This window comes from Misgurnus anguillicaudatus, chromosome 14, assembly GCF_027580225.2.
Source record: "Misgurnus anguillicaudatus chromosome 14, ASM2758022v2, whole genome shotgun sequence".
NCBI classification, from domain to species: Eukaryota; Metazoa; Chordata; class Actinopteri; order Cypriniformes; family Cobitidae; genus Misgurnus; species Misgurnus anguillicaudatus.
In genome coordinates, this window is record NC_073350.2 from 25,928,737 (window position 1) to 25,948,345 (window position 19,609).

The 19,609-nt window shown below is 46.2% G+C and overlaps 1 protein-coding gene and 4 long non-coding RNA genes across 5 annotated transcripts in view; 2 read left to right on the forward strand and 3 right to left on the reverse strand.

The window, feature by feature from the left end:
* LOC129427329 (signal-induced proliferation-associated 1 like 2) overlaps positions 1-1,422 on the forward strand; it is a 77,579-nt gene extending 76,157 nt beyond the window's left edge. Inside the window, exon 21 of the mRNA XM_055183737.2 lies at positions 174-1,422. Coding sequence (XP_055039712.2) covers positions 174-317 — 144 coding nt within the window. The 3' untranslated portion in view covers positions 318-1,422. The remainder of the gene's footprint in view (positions 1-173) is intronic.
* A 7,072-nt stretch (positions 1,423-8,494) lies between these two features.
* On the forward strand, positions 8,495-8,850 carry LOC141369486 (uncharacterized). Its single transcript, XR_012373238.1, has 2 exons — positions 8,495-8,604; positions 8,711-8,850. It is a non-coding gene; the product is annotated as an uncharacterized lncRNA (long non-coding RNA).
* Positions 8,610-9,690, reverse strand: LOC141369485 (uncharacterized). The gene is made up of 2 exons (XR_012373237.1): positions 9,176-9,690; positions 8,610-9,131 (listed from the first exon to the last, which is right to left on the reverse strand). It is a non-coding gene; the product is annotated as an uncharacterized lncRNA (long non-coding RNA).
* A 547-nt stretch (positions 9,691-10,237) lies between these two features.
* Positions 10,238-11,335, reverse strand: LOC141369487 (uncharacterized). The gene is made up of 2 exons (XR_012373239.1): positions 10,756-11,335; positions 10,238-10,682 (listed from the first exon to the last, which is right to left on the reverse strand). It is a non-coding gene; the product is annotated as an uncharacterized lncRNA (long non-coding RNA).
* Positions 11,336-16,677: 5,342 nt separating this feature from the next.
* Positions 16,678-19,240, reverse strand: LOC129437962 (uncharacterized). The gene is made up of 2 exons (XR_008642416.2): positions 18,547-19,240; positions 16,678-18,279 (listed from the first exon to the last, which is right to left on the reverse strand). It is a non-coding gene; the product is annotated as an uncharacterized lncRNA (long non-coding RNA).
* Positions 19,241-19,609: the final 369 nt, after the last annotated feature.

Here is a 19,609-nt window from a genome sequence, read left to right on the forward strand (position 1 = left end):
TAAACACACCTGAACCTGCTAATCAAGTTGTTCAGGGCTACCCAAAAATTAGAGGCAGGTGTGTTGGAACTAAAATATGCAGGACGGGCGCCCTTCAGGAACAACATTGGGGATGCATTTATATTAGATTTTAACACAGATTGTAATTGCCTGCTCTGTTATTTGTTTCAAAGGAGCAACAAGACAAGGCTATGCTCCAACAGCAGGTTCAACATCTTAGACAGGACAACCTTCGACTGCACGAAGAGAGCCAGACGGCAGCAGCTCAGCTGAGACGATTTACTGAACTCTTTCTGAACACTATAGACAAGAAGTAGTTCATTACTTCCCCTCTCCCGCTTAGCAACAACGTAACCCAAGGATGTACTGTAAAGAAACCCTTTCAGTCTTTGAATGTGAACGCGTGCCGATGCTAACACACTAAAAGCCGAGTCACGCAAATTGTTGGCGACGGAACGTAAGAATGTGAAGGAGGTGGAAATTCACAAAGGGTCGAGGGATACTAACATGTGAAAGTGAATGTAATAAGCCAAGATTTCTTTCTAAAATCGTAACATCTTTAAGCTAACATCGTAGCTTGAGTTCAGTTCTGGCTTTGTGGCTGTACGCCCCCCACCTGTCCACCCGAAATGTAGACCAGCCAGGTGCGACTTACCTTAGTGTCCAAAGCTCTCCGAGACTAAGTGTACTGTATACCTGTTTTCAAATGAGTTTTGTAAGTAATCCATTGTTGCAGAAAATGTTGTTATGTAGCAATAATTTTGCCGATGATGTAATTAGCATTGTTCGATAAAATTAGCACTGAGTGTGATTCGGTTCAGACTTTTATGTGAAAAATAACAAAGCTTTCGTGTGCCTGTTATTGTTGGTAAATGGATCGTCATTTAGTTTATCTATTCATTCACATTACTGTCCAAGTACTCGCTTACAAAATCCACACCCGCCGCTCCTATCCGCTAGTCTGCTGGAAACAAGAAACGACGCATGGGTGGACCAGAACATGCAGACTAGCACCTGTAAACCACTTCAAATCAAAGCCAAAATTCTGCTTGTTGGTGTAAAGTACCTCAGAAAAGTGTCTTGTACTTTAGCCCTCTTATTTAAGCTTATTTAACCTAAGATTGTTATTTTAATGAGAGTATTTTTTTTCTTTTCTGCACTAAAAAGAGTAATGGCTCCACGTGGCAGTACTTTGTATACTTGTTTACCATGTCAGCAGTACTGTGTATAGCTTGGTTAAGAGACGACTGTAAACGAGATATGGTTTATTTCTGGGACGTTCAATTGTTTGGATGCTGCTAGAGGACAGGATGTTGTTTTTTAATGGCCTTTTAAAGATGTTTTTATTTCTTTGTAAATCTGTTTCGTTGAGGTTGGGATGAAAAGCTTACCTTTGTAAAATAAAGTTTAGGATGTCAGTAAGATTTGTGTCCCTTTAATATGAAATCTTCAAGAACCGGCTACACACATCTACACAATCTGCTTTTTTAAAAAAGCCATCTGTATTATTGGCACTGGTTTGTATTACTGAGACCGGGTGCAAAAGGAGCACCTGTCCACGACAAAGTGTAGACATCACTGGAGCACATTTTTAAAGGGAAATTACTTTTTTTTTTTTTGAAAATATGCTCATTTTCCAGCTCCCCTAGAGTTAAACATTTGATTCTGACCGATTTGGAGTCCATTTAGCTGATCGCTTGCACTTTTAGCATAGCTTAGCACAATCCATTGAATCTGATTAGACCATTAGCATCGCGCTAAAAAAAAAAAACAATATCTCTACCCTGCTGAAAAATATCGATACTCTTTGGTTATTTTTTAGCGCAATGCTAATGGTTTAATCAGATTCAATGGATTGTGCTAAGCTATGCTAAAAGTGACGCGGAGATCAGCTGAATGGATTCCAAAACGGTAAGAATAATGTTTAACTCTAGGGGAGCTGGAAAATGAGCATATTTTCAAAAATGTGGAATGTCCCTGTAAGAGCTGTGTGTGACATGTTTTTAAGTTTTTGATGGATTAAAGTGAGAAATCTGAGATGATGGATGAACAGAAGCATAAGAGAATGAAATGTGCAATAGTCAATGACCCATTTCAGGAGCTCGTGGTATTTTTAAAACTCGGAAAATCAATGCATCTTGTTTTTCGCGTCTTGTGATTGAGGAGAGGAGAAATGGCAGCGCTGACCTACATCCATAAGGAACCAGCAGAAAAATGTCAAACTTCTTCTTAGGTGACCTGTGATGAATGGCATGGAGCTAGGTGCTTCTGGTCTTGTGGGACCTGATAAAGGTGAAACAGAGTTTGTGTGTGGAGCACAAAATTGACGGTCATTCCAAGATCAAATATTGCTCACCGTTTCCTTGGGCACAGAGATAGAGAAATGTTCTTGTGTCAAGGTAAGATAATGGAAGGTAAGGTTATTACCATAATACAATGTTTGATAGGACAACATGACTTTGTTGGTACTGTACACTGATGTTAAGTTTGTAAAATGTTTTTTATTTTCAGTAAGCCACGAGACGATTACTACTACTTATTTTCTTTCTTTAAACAAAGGCAGCTCCTAAAGACAAAACCGAAAGCTTTGATCGACATCCAAGTGTTTGATATCTAAAAGATCTATTTTATTGCTCGTGTTTGCACATTCAACTTGTGGTTATGCATGCGTGTCAGATTATTAATGTCATTAAAAAATAGTGCTGGCTGACTTTCCTCCGGGTTTAAGAAAAGGTCATCGAATGCCAGCTTCTTGTGATGTTTTTTTTTTTATATTCAGTAAACATGTTAGGCGAGTGATGATTGTTTTATTGCTGTGAAAATGGGATGCATTTTAGCTGCAATTACTCAAAACGGGCCTTCAAATCGCAGTTTATGGCACGTAATGAAAAGATAAAGCACAAAAATCGCTATCTCATTATTCTCCCGCCGCAAAACATCTGCTTTCGCTTCCAATTCGTTTGTTTTACGCTGATTTTCGCTTCATAATTTGGTAGTTATGTGCTATTTTTTATAAAACAGTCCCACCAAGAAGTCTCAGCAAAAATGGCGCAAACCGCAGTTGAAAGCATAAGAAACTCAATCTTACAGCCTCTGGCAAAGAAATCAAACGTTCCTTTGATTACAAAGCTTCGCTGTTTGGCATCAAGATAAATGACACATATAAATTCACAGATTGCAGTTATCTACACATATTGTAGCCTAAGACATCTCAGCTTCTTAGCAATAATTTTGAGTCGGCATTAACAAATGGCAGAGCCACACCTTGTGTTACATGTCTTGAACAAACCACAACAGTAATTAGAGACTGAAGTGTCACATCAAGCAACTAGTTATAGATGGAAGCTCTGCAGTTTTTTTCATGTTTAAATTCGAATTTAAACATGTCTATGATTCTGAGGCTTGAGATCTCAATCACTAGGGTGTGCACGTGTGCTCATCCAAACTAGATTTTAGACTTTTAGACCAAACTTTTGCAAAGAAAGTTTGCAAATAGGTCTGAATTTAGAATGAAGGTTAACCAGGCACTATTATTTATCATAAATGAGAAAAATAATCCACAATTACATATATTCCCAACCAGACAAAGTTCCACTTAAGTGAGCCAAAAACTGTAATTTGCTACAAGTGTACTGTATTTTATAGTACAGTAGTAGTTCTGTCTAAATACATACAAATCCTCATGTTTTGTTCCTCTAACTGCCCCTAAAGTGTGTGGATGTGGCTCATTAGTCTCTTGATGCTTGTTATTTTCCTTTAGGTGCTGCCTGATGTGCATAGACTGGCTACCATGGGACAAGGAGTCCCAAGGGAACACGTGGTTTGTTCTGGAGAGCCGCAGGGCTCCGTTGTGGGTCCTGTCTGCATGTGGGTGATTCTCACGAAATCCAGAATTAGGTGGTGTAAAGCATCAGATTTTTTAAAAAGCCCTTGAAGCCAACTTTTTTGCACATATAAGATTAAGGTCTGAACTTACAACTATTATTTTTAGAGGATTTAAAAAATATTTCCTATAGAATTATTTAAATTTTTTAGATTATCATTATCAAAAATTATCATTACCGCAGCATGATATGACATTAAATATATGCATTTATGTTTCGGTAATGAGAACTAAAAAGTTGTCTAGGTACTATGACACACAAAATTTCAACTTTTATCTGGATAGAAAAAATACGAACTGCTTACCTGGTAGCCATCTTGAGTGTCACAGTCAACTATGTTCCTTCCAACAATGTTTTTTTTTTTTTAATTAAACGATGATTGAAAATTGTTTTTGGACACATTTATATTCCTTATTATTGTCTCTACATTTACCAAGGATCACCAAATACCACATGTTTCTTTACTGTAAATGTTTATAGTATAACATGCACTGAAGATTTTAATTTTTTAGATTTTTTAATTATAAATATTTCCATGTCAAACGACCCAGATCCAGTCATGGAAACGTTGCGGTAATGAAAATGTTTCCCTTAAAGGACAAGTTCGGTATTACACTTGAAGCCCTGTTTTCAGATTGTTTGTGGTGAAATGGAGCGGTTTTGACTGGGTTTTCGACATGTGAGGCTGCCCTGGGAGTTTTCGCTTGTTTGCGTTTCACCTCACACCTCTGCAGTGGGTTTGGTGGTGCACTGGAACAATCCTTCCTAAAATGCATTAAACTTTCGTTTACAAAGACGTGAAACTCACCGAGTGGTCAGGGGTGTTCACTGATATGCTCACACAAAAATCGCTGCAAAAGATGCTTTCCAACAGCTGTTTTAGCATTCGTTGTTAACTTGTGGACCTATTTTTCCAAAAGCCTCACACGTGTACATTCTTCCGCTTAGAGCTTGAATAATAGACACTCCAGCCCAGGTGGTGGCGCTAATCGGCCAATGCAAATTGCAAGAATAGAAACAAAGTTCTCGGCGCGGAGTAATACCTTACCTCACAGCACATCTAATACAAGTCAATGGAGTTGGCAAAAACTACGATAAAACCTGTTGGAATGCGTACCCTGCAGCGATCCCCGTGTGAGCATACCAGCGAACACCCCCGACCACTCGGTGAGTTTCACTTCTTTGTAAACGAAAGTTTAATATATTTTAGGAAGGATTGTTCCAGTGCACCTTTAAACCCATTGTAAAGGTGGGAGGTGAAACTCAAACACACGAAAATTCTCGGGGCAGCCACATGTCGAACTTTCAGTCAAAACCGTTCTATTTCATCATAAACAATCTGAAAACAGGGCTTTAAGTGTAAAATACCAAACTTGCCCTTTAAAGGAACAGTATGTAGGATTGTGGTCAAAACTGGTATTGCAATCACAAAACTTGTGGCCAATACACAAAATGACAACATAAACATCAGTTGAGTGCTGCAACTCCACTTTTTAAATGACAATATCCTGGCCGGACCACTGTTGTGAGTGATATAAGTATTTGAAATGAAAATGATTTCTTAATGTCTAGTGACATATCAAGGCCATTTTATGATTAATTGATATAAATTTCTTACATACTGTTCCTTTAAATGTGGAAAAAACAACAAAATTGGTTTGTATGATTTTAAATCATATGCAAAATAGTACATAAAGAGCGGTTTGTAACTGTATGCTTCATATTTTGATACTCTTACTTTGCATTTTTTTTTTTTATCAAAATGTTTCATGACACCTCATAAGTCTAATTTCGCGAGAATCACCCATTTGCGGCTATGCTAAGAGTCGCAATAATCAGCATCCAAGGTTTTTTTTTAAATGCATCCAGTACTTTTGTTAATTCAGTTTTTTGCTACAAATCTGTGTTTGCTAAGTGCATCCTTACATGGCTTTGGGCAAAACCAGAGGGGCTTAAACTTTCTCTAAATATATGGATGTAGGGATTATATGCTTTAATATTTAATAAAAAGAATCACAAAACATAGTCTAGCTGTACAAATCAAATTGGGGTTTTTCTGCTTTTTATGAGTAATTCATAAACTAGAGACATTTTTGGCTATTTGTAAACTGTTTAGTTTAAATTATTTATCATTTATATAAAATTTTGTTTTGGAAGAGGAATCTGGCCTTGCTCACACTGCAGAGGGATTTTGTTTTGTAGTTATGATGATGATGTGGGTTTTGGATATTTTTGATAACATTTCTCAGATTTTGTTGAAAGTTTTGCACTTGCTAGCACAAAGTCAGCTAGCGTCCAATGAGTAAAACTTAAAAAGTTCAAACTAGGACTCTAAATATTTGCCACTCAGTCTGATAGGATATCACTTTCTGAATTGCCTGTATCCAGGAGCGCGTACAAAGCATTCAAATCTTGCCCGAGGCAGCTGAAGGTAACTTTGTTTGTCGTCTCCCGAGGATGACCTGGTTGCCTTGCCAACAAAGCATGTAATTGGAAATGAAGCGGTAGCACTGCCAAAAGTCTTTGCTGATTAACCATTGTGATGTCAAACACACACACACTGCTTTCAGAGCACATTGACTTAAGCAAAAGCTAGCATCCATCATGAATGTTTAAACTTCTCCCAAAAGCACTTTCTGTCGTATGTGGTCTTAAGTGCACGATGTCCAACAGCAAGTACAAAACTGATTTTAGTTTTCAGAGTGCACCGATGTGTCAATGGTTGCTCTTTGAAAGAGGCTGACTCGATCGCTCTTCTCCTGTGGGATGCGGTGATGCTAGAAGCCCAAAAGTGCATAAAATAGTTTCTGTAACGGTACATAATTACCAACATCTTTTTGTCCCGTCAGCCCCAAGAAGTTTTTATGTCTTTATGGCTCAAGTTATAAATCATAAAAATTGCCTCCAAGATTTGACTTCCTTCTGCTAATGGTCTTTAAAGTCAGTGACGGTCGGGATAATGCAATGTGATTTATTGCAGAATTACGATACCTGACTCATTTTTTAAGCAATTTGTTGTGCAGCATTGTCTTTGAACTTTATATGTCAGTTTGAATATATCAGAGAACACAGAAGCAAAGGTCACGGTGCAACAAAACAAATCTTTCTCCAAGCTGGGATAGTTCTGTGCCACGTCAGTCTCCCCACCGAAAAAATACATACTCTGAGAGGGTTCTGGAATAAAGACCTCAATCACATGTCCTTGTCTTTATATTTTAGACCAAAATAATAGAAGAAACAGACATTGCTTTCTATTTTGCCCCAAGGTTCTGAATGACTGAGTCTTTGTTTGGGGCAAGGTGATCTTCAGAATGGAAAAGATTTCAATGAAAGATACATGAGTGCTATTTTAACCAAGGTTGCTCAAGGAAAACACATGTCCTATCTGGGGAATATTGGATTCATCCTGCGTGCATCCTGGGCTTTAAGGAATATAATGCCGGTTACTTTTATTTCACACCGCTTATTGTATTTTATTATCGTATTATTATCAAAAGGTAAGATTAAATTTGCAGTGCACAAACAATTCACAACTTAGTGTTTACAATGCACCAAAATGAAGAAGGTGCATTTTTACACCTGACCGCTAGAGGGCCTGTCCACAAGATTCAATCCTGCACTGGTTTATGAGTAATTTTTTTAGTTTTTAATTTTTAATGAATGCACATGGAATGAATTTGTTGGTCAGGAAGGTGCATTTGTGACCCAGTCTGTTAAAACAAGTTATTATTTGTGATTATCTGCATAACCCTGCTGAAAAAAAAACAATAAAACCATTAGAAAATTATAATGGTTTCCATTAAAATACCAATAGGAACCATTAGCTTTTACAATCAAAACCATCATGTTTTGAGCCATATTATATTAGAACCAATACATAGAACCAATACATACCATTAGAGACCAACAAAGACCAATAAACTGTAGTGTGTTTTGGGCCATATTTCATTAGAACAAAAAAAATCTATGTCTAATGTTTTTTTTAGCAGGGAAAATCATCCTGCATAATGTAAAAAAAGATTTTGTAAAAATATAATCTTTAATTTTGACTAAGGTCGTATTATTCTTGTTTCCATATAAAATAACCTTGTAAGCAGAGGCGTGTCATGCCAATTCAAAATGAGGGGGCACGTGCCAACTGCCAAATGTTTTTTTTTTGTTGTTGAGCCAAATGGATTTTGCATGCAACCTTAAAATCAAAGAAGCATCCATTATTCTGTTATTTGTCTTTAAATCTGTTTAATATGCACAATATTATCTATTTTTTGCTGTATCCATGTGACTTTTCGGAGATTTTCGGCGTTTTTGATCGTGTTACATTACTTCATTCTGGGGGCAGGCGCTGCAGACAGCGCAGTCGCAGACGTCATTATTGAGCGCGCTATTGCGCTCACGGGCTCTTTGCTGCTGCATTTTGCTATCTGAGGAATTAAATCGTGTAAGAAACGCTCATAACATTTCCAAACCCCAGTGCGATAATATGCCGTTAACCTCCTTTGTGTAGAAAATGTATGGTTTAAAATGTGACCGTCTCGACGCTATATTAGTAGATTTGTGCTACAACGACAAAGTTCGCCAGAGTTCACGGGAGCGCGGAATCACACATGCTCATGTCACCACCAGGGGCTGGCTGTGTTAGACTAGAGCCACGCCCCTTTACAACTCCCACCTCGAGGAGGTCCCCAAAGCCGACCCAATGACCAGACAAACACGGAAACAGGTAAGTAAAATTTAAAACAAGCTTTATTTAATTTAAATACTTAAAAGAACTGGGAAATTGGGGAAAGGGGCATTTAAAACTAATAGGCTTCTTCTCCTCCCTCCAGGGAGACTACAGCCACGGGCAGACTGGGGCAAAGGCAACAGGGGTGCCAACCACCATAAGCCGGGGGGAAGAGGGAAACGTCAGGCTCCGGCCTGGACCCTGCTAACCGTGGCGCCCTCCTTCTTCCTTCCTGGAGGCAGACAATTTCGGTGTGACTGGTAGGGGATTTCCCACTGTCCGTGTACCTTTCCTCAGTTCGGCAGGGGGTCTCGCCCCGCGTGCCTTCACGTTCCCCGTCGTACGTCCACCCTCGTTCTCCTTATTCCCCACAGGTGATCACTGCGACACAGAAACACTGTTAGCTTGGATTTGGTATATTCCTCACCGGTTCTGCTGTTTACTGCTCTCGGGGTAGGTAGCACGTTACACGGTCTGTTCTCCAATTGTTCACTCTCGTCTTCCTTTCTCTCCACAGGCGGCCACTAGGACACAAAGACACTGTTACTGAACTTCGAGTATTTCTCACCGGCTCTGCTGCTTACAGCTTTCTGGGTAGGTATCACGTTCACAGTCTGTTCTGCAATTATTCACTCTCGTTTTCCTTCCTCTCCACAGGCGGTCGCTAGGACACAAAGACTCTGTTACTGAAACTTCGAGTATTGCTCACCGGCTCTGCTGCTTACAGCTTTCTGGGTAGGTATCACGTTCACAGTCTGTTCTCCAATTATTCACTCTCGTTTTCCTCTCTCTCCACAGGTGGTCGCTAGGATACAAGGGCACTGTTACTGAAACTTCGAGTATTTCTCACCGGCTCTGCTGCTTACAGCTTTCTGGGTAGGTATCACGTTCACAGTCTGTTCTTCAATTATTCACTCTTGTTTTCCTCTCTCTCCACAGGTGGTCGCTAGGACACAAAGACACTGTTACTGAAACTTCGAGTATTGCTCACCGGCTCTGCTGCTTACAGCTTTCTGGGTAGGTATCACGTTCACAGTCTGTTCTTCAATTCTTCACTCTTGTTTTCCTCTCTCTCCACAGGTGGTCGCTAGGACAACACTGTTACTGAAACTTCGAGTATTGCTCACCGGCTCTGCTGCTTACAGCTTTCTGGGTAGGTATCACGTTCACAGTCTGTTCTTCAATTATTCACTCTTGTTTTCCTCTCTCTCCACAGGTGGTCGCTAGGACACAAAGACACTGTTACTGAGACTTCGAGTATTTCTCACCGGCTCTGCTGCTTACAGCTTTCTGGGTAGGTATCACGTTCACAGTCTGTTCTTCAATTATTCACTCTGGTTTTCCTCTCTCTCCACAGGTGGTCGCTAGGACACAAAGACACTGTTACTGAAACTTCGAGTATTTCTCACCGGCTCTGCTGCTTACAGCTTTCTGGGTAGGTATCACGTTCACAGTCTGTTCTTCAATTATTCACTCTTGTTTTCCTCTCTCTCCACAGGTGGTCGCTAGGACACAAAGACACTGTTACTGAGACTTCGAGTATTTCTCACCGGCTCTGCTGCTTACAGCTCTCTGGGTAGGTATCACGTTCACAGTCTGTTCTTCAATTATTCACTCTGGTTTTCCTCTCTCTCCACAGGTGGTCGCTAGGACACAAAGACACTGTTACTGAAACTTCGAGTATCTCTCACCGGCTCTGCTGCTTACAGCTTTCTGGGTAGGTACGGTTTCCTCTGTAGGTCAGCAGAGGGGCGAAGGTCACACACCACCTCGCCGGGTCGAGCGCTGCCCTACCTCCACTGCCCGTAGGCCGATCGAATCCTGGACAGGGGCGCCCTTTTGTAGAGACCGCGGGGGCGGCGGACCCTTTCGCCTCTGACTCTGCGACAAAGACAGACACAGGTAAGTTTACACCACGAATATTTCCAATATTTTACTCACAGCCCTTGACAGCTCTTGGTCTGTATCCCTTCGTACTCCGAAACAGCACACAGCGTATGGTAGCAGTAATTTCTGAGGTCGTTAGCCTCTCCGTCCTCTGCCCAGTAGAGGGAATGGATGGTACGGGGCTTCGTCTGACAAGGCACACAGCAAATACACAGCACCACTCCAACGTGAAAAGCTTATTAATTGTAAAATCTCACTCACCACACTATCAGTGCAACACCACAAGGGAAAGCGCCCGGTGTCCTCCACTGCGCTTGGGCTGAAAGAGGGGCGATGGAAACACGACAAAAATAAAGTCTCGTTGCTGTGGCTGTTTGGACGTACACTTCTAGCGGCTCGCCCACCACGCTGTTATAGGGGTAGGGCCGCCCTCCTAGTCCTGGAGGACTCCAACGATCACACAGGTTAATTTATGCAAGTTACTCCACACCAACGGGTATACTCACAGCGGATAGCCTTTGTTTACGTTGTGCAACAAGGTCAATTTTCTTCCTGTTTACTCCTTCAAAAATACTGGTTAGACCAAGGTTCCTTTCTACCCATAGGATTCTTCATTTACTCCAGCAGGTCCACCGTAAACTACAACAAGAGAGGGAGAGAGAGAGAAATACAGACAGCCACCACGTCTAACAATGAGCACAGCTCCGTTCCTCAGCACACACTACGACCCTCAACTGTGATCTAACTGTGCTTTTTATACTCCTCTCTGTACTCCAGTTATCCAATTGCCCGGCGATCTCTTTAACTAGGCACAGCTGTGCCCAATCGGCTGATTGCAGCCTTCGCGGGGCTGCCGGGTGTCCGGTGTTTCTGTTTTCCGGTCTGGACGGAAACATCCGGGCGGAACCAAACTTCTTCAGCTTTTGGTTCCGCCCCGAAAAATCGTCACCCCGTGACATCCTCCCTCGCCAATGCATTCTAGTCCCTAGAATGCCTTCGAGTAGTCCACTCACCGTAGCGGGAAGGAGGCCGGCCTCGATTCTCCCGTTGGGAGCGCCTCACAGGGGAGTCAGGTTCGGCGGGCTCGGGCACAACCTCAGGTTGTCTTTGGGCGGCCGGGGGTTCGGCTGGCTCTGGTGCTGGTTCTGGCTGCCTCTGGGCGGCCGGGGGTTCAACTGGCTCAGGTGCTAGCTCTGGCTCTCCTGGGGCAGCCGGGGGTGGTGCCACCACGGGTAGGCCTGGTACCACAGCCCATCCTTCCATCCAGGGGGCCGTCGGTGCCGGTTCCGCAACTACCTCCTTCGTGACCTCGGGATAATTTGGACAAGGGCGAATCATGTTTCGGTGTACCACACGTTCAGGGCCGGCCTTTCCTTCCGGCCGGATGGTATACACCGGCTGTCCCGGTCTCTGTTGCCTGCAGACTACGTACGGGGTGGCCTCCCAACGGTCACTCAGCTTTCCCTTGCCTTGCCGCCGGTTGTCTCGTACCAAGACTCTCTCTCCTGGTAACAAGGGGGCGTCCCGGGCCGTCCGGTCGTACAACCGCTTGTTCTTTTCCCCTGTGGCCCGTATCTTCTGGGATACCTGCTCGTAGGCAAAGTGCAGCCGTTGGTGGTGGCGCCCCACCCATTCCGTCACGCTCCCTTCCTCCTGGCCCGCGGCCGCTCCCAAGACCAGGTCCGTCGGCATCCGCACATGCCTGCCGAACATCAGATAAGTGGGGGCATACCCCGTCGTACTATGAACGCTATTATTATAGGCTTGTAAGAGGTTCGGTAGGGTACTCACCCAATCGCTCTGCTTCCGTTGATCCAGGGTCCCTAGGAGCCCCAACAGGGTCTGATTAAACCTCTCGCAACAGCCGTTTCCTTGAGGGTGATACGACGTCGTATGGGTCTTTGTGCACCCATACAGCTGGCATAATTCTCGGATCACCTTTGATTCGAAATTGGCCCCTTGATCTGAGTGCAAGAACTCTGGACATCCGAACGTTTGGAAGACGTGCCGCCATAGAGCCGTTGCGGTGGTATTTGCCGTCTGATCAAGGGTGGGAACTGCCCATGCGTACTTTGTAAACAGGTCGGTGATTACTAAGATGTTCGGATAGCGGTCCTGTGGCCGGCCCAGTGTCAGGAAATCCATCGCCATGATGTGGAGGGGGGCTTTGGCACATATGGGTATCATCGGCGCTCGGGCCTCTCGTCGAGATTTGAACAACATACACCTGGGGCAAGCTTGGACCAAGCTACGTACTGATGCTTCCAGCCCTGGCCAGTAGAAGAACCTGCGCAGCAGCGATACTGTCCGTTCTTGTCCCTGGTGCCCCAACTGATCATGGTAGGCGGACACCAAGGCTGCTGCTTGATCGGCGGGCACCACGATCTGGCGCACCTCCTCGTCCAGCTTCGGGTCACTAACCTTTCGGCACAGCACCCCTTCCTGTAGTTCCAGCTTGTCCCACTGTCCCAGCAGTCTTTTTCCAGTATCTGTCTGGGTAAGCCTCTCAGACGACGTTGGCCGTCGGCCTTGCTCCACCCACATCTTCACCTGACGCAAATCCTGATCCTGGGCCTGCCTCGCTTTCCACCGACAGGGGTCCCAGCCCCAGCTCCCCGGTACCGCCTCTTGCTGGCCTCCTGGTGCCTCCACGACCCCTATCAGATAGCCTTCCCTCTGGCTTTCTTCTTCCTGGCCTCCCCGGCAACCGGGGTTGTCCACCTCTGGTAATCGGGACAAGACATCCGCGTTCGTGTGCTCTCGCCCAGGCCGATACTGCAGTTGGTAATCGAAATTGGCAAGTTGTGCCACCCAGCGCTGCTCCACAGCTCCCAACTTCGCTGTCTGTAAATGTACCAAAGGATTATTGTCTGTAATCACCGTTACCTTAGCACCCCAGAGGTTGTCCTTAAACTTCTCACTCAGGGCCCACTTCAGGGCCAGCAGTTCCAGTTTGAATGAGCTGTAGTTTGCATCGTTCCTCTCAGCTGGGTGGAGGCTTCGGCTTGCGTAGGCGATCACCCGTTCTGTTCCCGCTTGTCGTTGGGCCAAGACTGCTCCCAACCCCAGGTTGCTAGCGTCTGTATACAAGAGAAATGGTTGAGTAAAGTCTGCATAGGCCAAGATAGGAGCCTGTAACAATTCCTGTTTCAATCTCTGAAATGCCCCCTCACAGGACTCATCCCAGTCAATAGGGGGTGACCCCCGTCCCCGGTTCCGCCCTGTACCGACCAGTAGCTGGTTAAGTGGCTTAGCAATCTTTGAAAAATCTTTTATGAACCGTCTGTAGTATCCCACAAACCCTAGAAATGACCGTACTTGCCTCACAGTCTTGGGTGCACTCCAATCTCTTACCGCAGAGACCTTTCCAGGGTCTACGGCCACCCCAGCAGCGCTGACCACGTGGCCCAGGAACTGGACTTCTCGCCTCAACAGATGACATTTATCGGGTTGCAACTTCAGCCCATATTTCTCCATCGCCTGGAAAACCTCTTCGAGGTGTCGGAGGTGGGAATCGAAATCTGGGGAGTACACAATTACATCATCTAAATATACCAAGACTGACTCCATTAACTGACCTCCAAGACAGCGCTGCATCAGGCGTTGGAACGTGGCCGGGGCGTTACAGAGCCCGAAGGGCATCCGTTCCCACTCGAATAATCCGAACGGGGTCGTGAAGGCGGTCTTCTCCCTATCGGCCTCGGCCACTGGCACCTGCCAATATCCACTGGCCAGATCCAGAGTGGAGTACCAAGCAGACCGCGTGAGACCGGCAAGGGAGTCTTCGATCCGGGGTAGGGGAAAAGCGTCTTTCTTGGTCACCAGGTTGAGCTTCCGATAGTCCACACAAAACCTCCAAGCTCCCGACTTTTTCTGCACAAGCACGATGGGGGCTGCCCATGGGCTACTGCTTTCCCGGACGACGCCCCGCTCCAGCATACCTTGCAATAGTGAGCGTACCTCTGTATACAAGGTGGGTGGGATCGGCCGGTACCTCTCTCTACTGGGTCCTGCATCTCCAGTCGGTATATGATGTTCCACCACCTTAGTGCACCCATAATCCTCCTCGTGTCTTGCAAACACATGTTGCCATTTCTGAAGGAGGGCTTGGAGTCTTTGTGTCTGCGCCTGTTCCAACTCTTCCCCTTGCAGGGACTCACCTGCCAAGTGCCTCGGCACGTCCCTCCCCCCGTTGTTCGAAGGGGCTTCCATCTGTGTCAGGGCCACCTCGATGACAGTGGGGCACACCTGACGGAAACTAACATCTCTCTCCTCCCTCACCTGATGGGGTGCAACCCCCGTTAATCGGGCCAGCCGCTGGTGTCGGTGTAAGTGTACTGGGTAGGGGTGGTCATTTCGGACCTTCACAGGGACCCTCCCACGGTGGACCGCCGCTAGGCCTCGTGCTACTTCCACTTGGGGGCAATCGGCGTGGGGTTCAACCAATACCCACTCTTCGGGGCCAACTCCTCGGGGGGCCACTCTCACCCACACCATGGCCTCACTCCTAGGGGGGATGGATAGAGCAAAGCGACACATCACTCTTCCTACCTCTTCCCGGCCTCTGCGGACCTGGGTCATCTGGACCCGACGACAGTCGGCGACTACTTGCTCCCATAGGGGCCTCTCGACAGGGGAGATCCTAGGGCCGGGCTTAGCCCGAAATAACTCCTCCCAACACTCGGAGAGGACGTTCATACCTAATAGGGCTCGATGGACACCCAAACACCTGTCTTCCACGATGATCACCCCTTTTTGGGGAACTAACACCCCGTGAACTTCTAAGTCCGTCAGCCGGTAACCAATGTAAGGAATCTCTAGGCCGTTGGCGCCCCGCAACGTCAGCCAGGGGGCCTCCCCTCCTTGGGTTCTCTGCTTCCCGAATACTTCCTGCGAGAGACTCTCTGCAAACAATGTCACTTGAGAGCCCGTATCTACCAGGCACTGTACTGTCTTTCCACATACCTTTACTTCCGCCATTGGGCTATGCCCAACCATCTGGCCTCTAGAATTATCACGTCTTCCAGGGTCTTCTCGAGGGGTCCCGGCCACACGACCCACTGTGGCCGGTCGTCCTAAAAACCCCCCTCCGATGCCCTGCGAGGCCCACACTGGCGGCTATAATGCCCCAGTTCTCCACAACGATTGCAGATTGGCCGCCCTTGGTCATCCCACTCGAAGCGGGGCCGGTTCAAACGGTTCGGGCGTCCCGGTGGCTCTCGGCCCCTCTCAGAGTAGACTCGCTCTCGGGGTGCCGGCCTTGGTTCCTCTCGCGCCCTACTTTGGCGAAGTTCTCCCAGGAGAGTCTTAGATAGTTCCGACATCTGCTCTCGGACGTCTTTCAACAACTCTACTCTCAGGGCTTGCTTCCAATCTGCGTGTTCAGGTGGCGCTGCTGTGTTTCCACTTACAGCTGCACATACAGGGGTTTCACTTACTTCGACCTCATCACCCTCCAAGGCCAGCGCCTCCTTCTTTAGGTCCTCAAAGGTAAGCCCGGGGTCCCTCCGAAACTGGACCCTCAGACTTTGTCTCACGGGGCCCTCTTTCATCCCCAGGAGGAACTGGTCGCGTAACAAAGTCTCTCCGTCTCCTAGCCCATGGTCTCGTCGGGCTTGCAGGCGAGTGAACTGCTCTCGCAGCCTGAGGGCAAAAGCTCTAATAGGTTGTCGGGGGCCTTGCTTACAGTTAAAAAATTGTGAACGGAGGACAGCTACGGGGGTATGGTCACCATATTGTTCGGTAAGGAACTGGAACACAGTCTGGGCGGTGGCTCTAATTGCTTCGGGGGCGGCTTGTACCTCTCGCCGTGCTTCTCCCTCTAGGGAGTTCAACACAAACTGGAGCCGCTGGGCGGCGCTAAGGCCCTGTAAGTCGGCCAAGTACTCCAATTGGGCCTTCCATTCGGTCAGTCGTACCTCCGACTCCGCTCCTCCATATTTCTGGATCCATGGGCTTCCCATGATGATAGACGTGGCACGGGGTGGGGCTGCAGGCCCCGCGTTGTCAGTCATTGGGTGACCTTGGTTACTCAACTCGAGGTGGGACCCTGCCGACTACGCCAAAATCTGTCACCACCAGGGGCTGGCTGTGTTAGACTAGAGCCACGCCCCTTTTTAACTCCCACCTCGAGGAGGTCCCCAAAGCCAACCCAATGACCAGACAAACACGGGAACAGGTAAGTAAAATTTAAAACAAGCTTTATTTAATTTAAATACTTAAAAGAACTGGGGAATTGGGGAAAGGGGAATTTAAAACTAATAGGCTTCTTCTCCACCCTCCAGGGAGACTACAGCCACGGGCAGACTGGGGCAAAGGCAACAGGGGTGCCAACCACCATAAGCCGGGGGGAAAGAGGGAAACGTCAGGCTCCGGCCTGGACCCTGCTAACCGTGGCGCCCTCCTTCTTTCCTGGAGGCAGACAATTTCGGTGTGACTGGTAGGGGATTTTCCACTGTCCGTGTACCTTTCCTCAGTTCGGCAGGGGGTCTCGCCCCGCGTGCCTTCACGTTCCCCGTCGTACGTCCACCCTCGTTCTCCTTGTTCCCCACAGGTGATCACTGCGACACAGAAACACTGTTAGCTTGGATTTGGTATATTCCTCACCGGTTCTGCTGTTTACTGCTCTCGGGGTAGGTAGCACGTTACACGGTCTGTTCTCCAATTGTTCACTCTCGTCTTCCTTTCTCTCCACAGGCGGCCACTAGGACACAAAGACACTGTTACTGAAACTTCGAGTATTTCTCACCGGCTCTGCTGCTTACAGCTTTCTGGGTAGGTATCACGTTCACAGTCTGTTCTCCAATTATTCACTCTCGTTTTCCTCTCTCTCCACAGGTGGTCGCTAGGATACATAGGGCACTGTTACTGAAACTTCGAGTATTTCTCACCGGCTCTGCTGCTTACAGCTTTCTGGGTAGGTATCACATTCACAGTCTGTTCTTCAATTATTCACTCTTGTTTTCCTCTCTCTCCACAGGTGGTCGCTAGGACACATAGACACTGTTACTGAAACTTCGAGTATTGCTCACCGGCTCTGCTGCTTACAGCTTTCTGGGTAGGTATCACGTTCACAGTCTGTTCTTCAATTATTCACTCTGGTTTTCCTCTCTCTCCACAGGTGGTCGCTAGGACACAAAGACACTGTTACTGAATCTTCGAGTATTTCTCACCGGCTCTGCTGCTTACAGCTTTCTGGGTAGGTATCACGTTCACAGTCTGTTCTCCAATTATTCACTCTCGTTTTCCTCTCTCTCCACAGGTGGTCGCTAGGACACAAAGACACTGTTACTGAGACTTCGAGTATTTCTCACCGGCTCTGCTGCTTACAGCTTTCTGGGTAGGTATCACGTTCACAGTCTGTTCTCCAATTATTCACTCTCGTTTTCCTCTCTCTCCACAGGTGGTCGCTAGGACACAAAGACACTGTTACTGAGACTTCGAGTATTTCTCACCGGCTCTGCTGCTTACAGCTCTCTGGGTAGGTATTACGTTCACAGTCTGTTCTTCAATTATTCACTCTGGTTTTCCTCTCTCTCCACAGGTGGTCGCTAGGATACAAGGGCACTGTTACTGAAACTTCGAGTATCTCTCACCGGCTCTGCTGCTTACAGCTTTCTGGGTAGGTACGGTTTCCTCTGTAGGTCAGCAGAGGGGCGAAGGTCACACACCACCTCGCCGGGTCGAGCGCTGCCCTACCTCCACTGCCCGTAGGCCGATCGAATCCTGGACAGGGGCGCCCTTTTGTAGAGACCGCGGGGGCGGCGGACCCTTTCGCCTCCGACTCTGCGACACAGACAGACACAGGTAAGTTTACACCACGAATATTTCCAATATTTTACTCACAGCCCTTGACAGCTCTTGGTCTGTATCCCTTCGTACTCCGAAACAGCACACAGCGTATGGTAGCAGTAATTTCTGAGGTCGTTAGCCTCTCCGTCCTCTGCCCAGTAGAGGGAATGGATGGTACGGGGCTTCGTCTGACAAGACACACAGCAAATACACAGCACCACTCCAACGTGAAAAGCTTATTAATTGTAAAATCTCACTCACCACACTATCAGTGCAACACCACAAGGGAAAGCGCCCGGTGTCCTCCACTGCGCTTGGGCTGAAAGAGGGGCGATGGAAACACGACCAAAATAAAGTCTCGTTGCTGTGGCTGTTTGGACGTACACTTCTAGCGGCTCGCCCACCACGCTGTTATAGGGGTAGGGCCGCCCTCCTAGTCCTGGAGGACTCCAACGATCACACAGGTTAATTTATGCAAGTTACTCCACACCAACGGGTATACTCACAGCGGATAGCCTTTGTTTACGTTGTGCAACAAGGTCAATTTTCTTCCTGTTTACTCCTTCAAAAATACTGGTTAGACCAAGGTTCCTTTCTACCCATAGGATTCTTCATTTACTCCAGCAGGTCCACCGTAAACTACAACAAGAGAGGGAGAGAGAAATACAGACAGCCACCACGTCTAACAATGAGCACAGCTCCGTTCCTCAGCACACACTACGACCCTCAACTGTGATCTAACTGTGCTTTTTATACTCCTCTCTGTACTCCAGTTATCCAATTGCCCGGCGATCTCTTTAACTAGGCACAGCTGTGCCCAATCGGCTGATTACAGCCTTCGCGAAGCTGCCGGATGTCCGGTGTTTCTGTTTTCCGGTCTGGACGGAAACATCCGGGCGGAACCAAACTTCTTCAACTTTTGGTTCCACCCCGAAAAATCGTCACCCCGTGACACTCACATGAGGTAAAATTTGGTGCAATAATGCGTTCCTCTAATAATTTTATCTACAATTTTTTTAAATCATTATTGAACATTAAAATCAATCACGTGGTTATAGCTTATGTCATTTTCGTTGTTTATATATGAATATAAAATTATATACATTTTATAGGATAATGCAGTTGTTGTGCAAAATGCATTGACACAATTAACAAGTTATTTATTAAAACTTAAATAAATAAAACATGCCGTTTCAGACGTAAATATGATGCAAATATGTCATTATTCCGATTAAATAGTATTTGAAATGAAAGTTAGTCAACACTTTTGTTTTGGAGGTTTTTGCTTGAAAGCAGGGTTGTTCAGATTGTTAGAAATGTAAGA